This window comes from Triturus cristatus, chromosome 2_2, assembly GCF_964204655.1.
Source record: "Triturus cristatus chromosome 2_2, aTriCri1.1, whole genome shotgun sequence".
NCBI lineage: Eukaryota > Metazoa > Chordata > Amphibia > Caudata > Salamandridae > Triturus > Triturus cristatus.
Genome location: NC_140582.1, coordinates 65,949,339 through 65,952,281, shown reverse-complemented (window position 1 = coordinate 65,952,281; position 2,943 = coordinate 65,949,339). Strand labels below are relative to the sequence as shown.

Genomic DNA, 2,943 nt, shown 5'->3' with positions numbered 1-2,943 from the left:
TAACGCGACGAGACAGAGGCGTAGCAAGGGGGCAAACATGAAAAACGTTAACACAATACAGGTGGGCAATAAACTGCATTCATAATTGAGCTGTTAATAGTCCATTGAAAGACAGTGACCCGGTGCAACTGCTCATGCTGCATTAGGAGAGCTAGCCCAGTCCCCTGTGTGGACAGTGTTATCTTTCAGCTGTGGCTGCGGGAGGCGCCGAGTGCAGCTCCCTGCAGGTGTTCATCGAGAGAGGCCCTCGCCCCTCCCCTGCCCCTCCTCCTCCTCCTGTTGCTGTACTACAGTCGCCACGGCAGTTTCTGTCTGGCCGGTCGGTTTGGTTTCGCTCACAGAGGTACGGGACGGGAGACGTGCGGAGAAGCAGAAGGAAGTGTGCACAAGACACTGGGAGAAGGCAGTACCAGAGGGGAGGCCACGGAACAAGAGGCAGGAGGAGTACGCCGCAGAAATACACCCTCCTGAGAGACCATCGTTACCTGAGAAAGCCTCTCTGGGCTGTAACATGACTCCCGGGAGCAAGTGGTGAACTTGCAACAGGTGGAAGGAGCTGCGTTTCTTCAGTGCAGCCCTGTGCCCTTCCTAGCAGACCTCCCCACCGCAGGCACCATGCGCACCCCGGCGGCGATGATCGTCGGCATGGTGCTGGCCCCCTGCGGGCTGGTGCTCGCCCTGACCTGCACTTTCGCGCCGGACTGGAGGGAGCAGAGCAAATTCACCACCGAAGCCCCGGACTTCGTGGAGCACCAGGGCATCTGGGACATCTGCAGCGAGGTGGAGTCCACGCGCCAGCGGACCTGCGGCCTCAAGCGGGAAGACTACTTCGCGCGGCCCGAGGTGCAGGCGGCCCGTGGGCTCATGATCTCCTCCATGGTGGTCACCCTCCTCGGGGTGGCGCTGTCTTCGGTGGGAGTGCGCTGCTGGCAGGACGAGCCCTCCTACACGCTGGCGGGCTGCGGGGGACTGGTGGTCTTTGCCTCGGGGGTGCTCAGCCTGGTGGCCGTCTCCTGGTACAACTACCAGCTCTACGTGCTGCCCGGCTTCACCGCGGGCTCCACCCTGGCGGTGGGCTACTCCCTGGTGCTGGGCTACATCGGCAGCTGCTTCGAGGTCATCGGCGGCTTCTCGCTGGCGCTCAGCTTCGTGCACAGCTGCAAGGAGGCCCTGCGCGCGCGGGGCAAGGCCTCGCCGGCGGCCAAGTACTACAGCAACAAGGCGCCGGGCGTCGGCGCGGCCCCCCCCTACAGCCGAGAGCCCGCCAGGAGCTCGGACTACCCCGACTACAGCGTGCGCAGCGCGGAGCACCAGCGCGGGGGCTACATCAGCGACCCCTACCGGGGAGACTACAGCACCGACCCGCGCAGGGACTACACCAGCAGAGACCCCCGCAGGGACTACACCAGCGACTATGGCAGCGACCCCCGGCAGCGGGACTCTGTCAGCACCGTACCGCGCTCCTACACTAACCCGCTGGACGTGACCGCCGGGGAGCAGCCTTACCGGGGCCCGTCCAAGCCCAGGAGCCACCTCAGCTCCCTGCCGTGCGACTCCGACCTCCTATAGGGGGAACACTGGTGACCTTTCTGTACGGTCGAGGGCTGTGTGTGGTCTGAGACTGGAGGCAGGAACCCTGCAACACAGGGTCAGAGACGCTCGCCTCTCACTCCGTGCCTAGAACAAGACTGGCGACCCCAGTGTCCCCGGATCGTGACAGCGCCTGGGAATTTTAAAATCTCACCCATCGAGGAACAGACTCGAGCTGCCAAAAGTGCCAATTACAGACCACTGTTGGTCACATTCTTGTGAGATATTTGCCTAATAATTTGCCGTTCTTTTACACTGTCCATGGCTCGATAATGTGTGGGTTTTTGGTAAATGAAGGATTCCGTTTTTTAAAAAATATTTGTAGTAACAATATCACGACTTGCACTTTGCCAAAAGACTTTATAACAGTCCGTGTATGGTATTTTCCGTAAGTTATTTATATAAAGAGAGAGAAAGAACAACGACATTGCAATAACATACATTTTACATGTACTCATTTGTGTATCAAATAAAGCCCCCCGTTATTCACTTTTTATGTTTTTGTTATCCGGAAAAAAGCATTGGTTCCTTGTAACAAAACAGTAGAGCGGTCGATACCTTTGCTTGACGCAGCTGCATTACTCTATTTTCATCACACAAGCATGTAAACTTCCGCCTAGTTATAAAGCAGAATACCCCCCTGCCCTCTCCTCTCAGATACAATAGGAAATTACGAACTGGAGTTTTTATTATGGGAAGGGGCGCTGTAACAAGGGTAAATATTGCCTAATAAGCTCCCGTGACAGACAGTATATGCGAAAATCTGTTACAACAGAGGTAAACCGTTGCTAGGGTAACATTACTGCTACCGCACCCTGGGTCCACAATGTGAAGGTAGCCGCTTTGTAAGGGGGTAGCGCTTTTCTTGATACAAGTATGTGAAGGTACAGAGGCAGAAATTCGGGGACGGCGTGTGGTATTGGTTCAGTGTGGAACCTTCAGCCCTAGTTCTAGAGCTCGCCGCCCACTGGCAGTGTGGCAGAACACGCCACGTTATTCTAGGCTATGATGGAGTATTCCACGCCCAAACAACGCTTTCCGAGAAGGAAGCGTACTGTGAGAGCAAAAGGAACTCGCGAGCAATTTCACTATAAATGCACGACAAATAAATTCACTGCAGTTAGGGGGGAGTGGTTTATAAAATGCACATTGCGACAGCGAATGAATGTTGTCTTAAGCTGCAATATTTCAATTTTACATCTCTATTTGGTATATTAAAAGTTGTGTGAGATTGTTTTGGAAAAAGACCTGTAAACAAGAATTCAGCATTGCAGTTCCTTTTATGTGGCGCTTCAAAACCCACCGAGAGGCAGCGCACTGTTATACCCTATTCTGCATAATGCTGAGAAACTT

The 2,943-nt window shown here is 54.8% G+C and overlaps 1 protein-coding gene across 1 annotated transcript; it reads left to right on the top strand.

Moving 5' to 3' along the window:
• The first annotated feature begins 276 nt into the window (after positions 1-276).
• Positions 277-2,079, top strand: CLDN23 (claudin 23). The gene has a single exon (XM_085641013.1). The coding sequence runs from the start codon at positions 616-618 to the stop codon at positions 1,567-1,569; it is 954 nt and encodes a 317-aa protein (XP_085497139.1). The 5' UTR covers positions 277-615; the 3' UTR covers positions 1,570-2,079.
• The last annotated feature ends 864 nt before the right edge of the window (positions 2,080-2,943 follow it).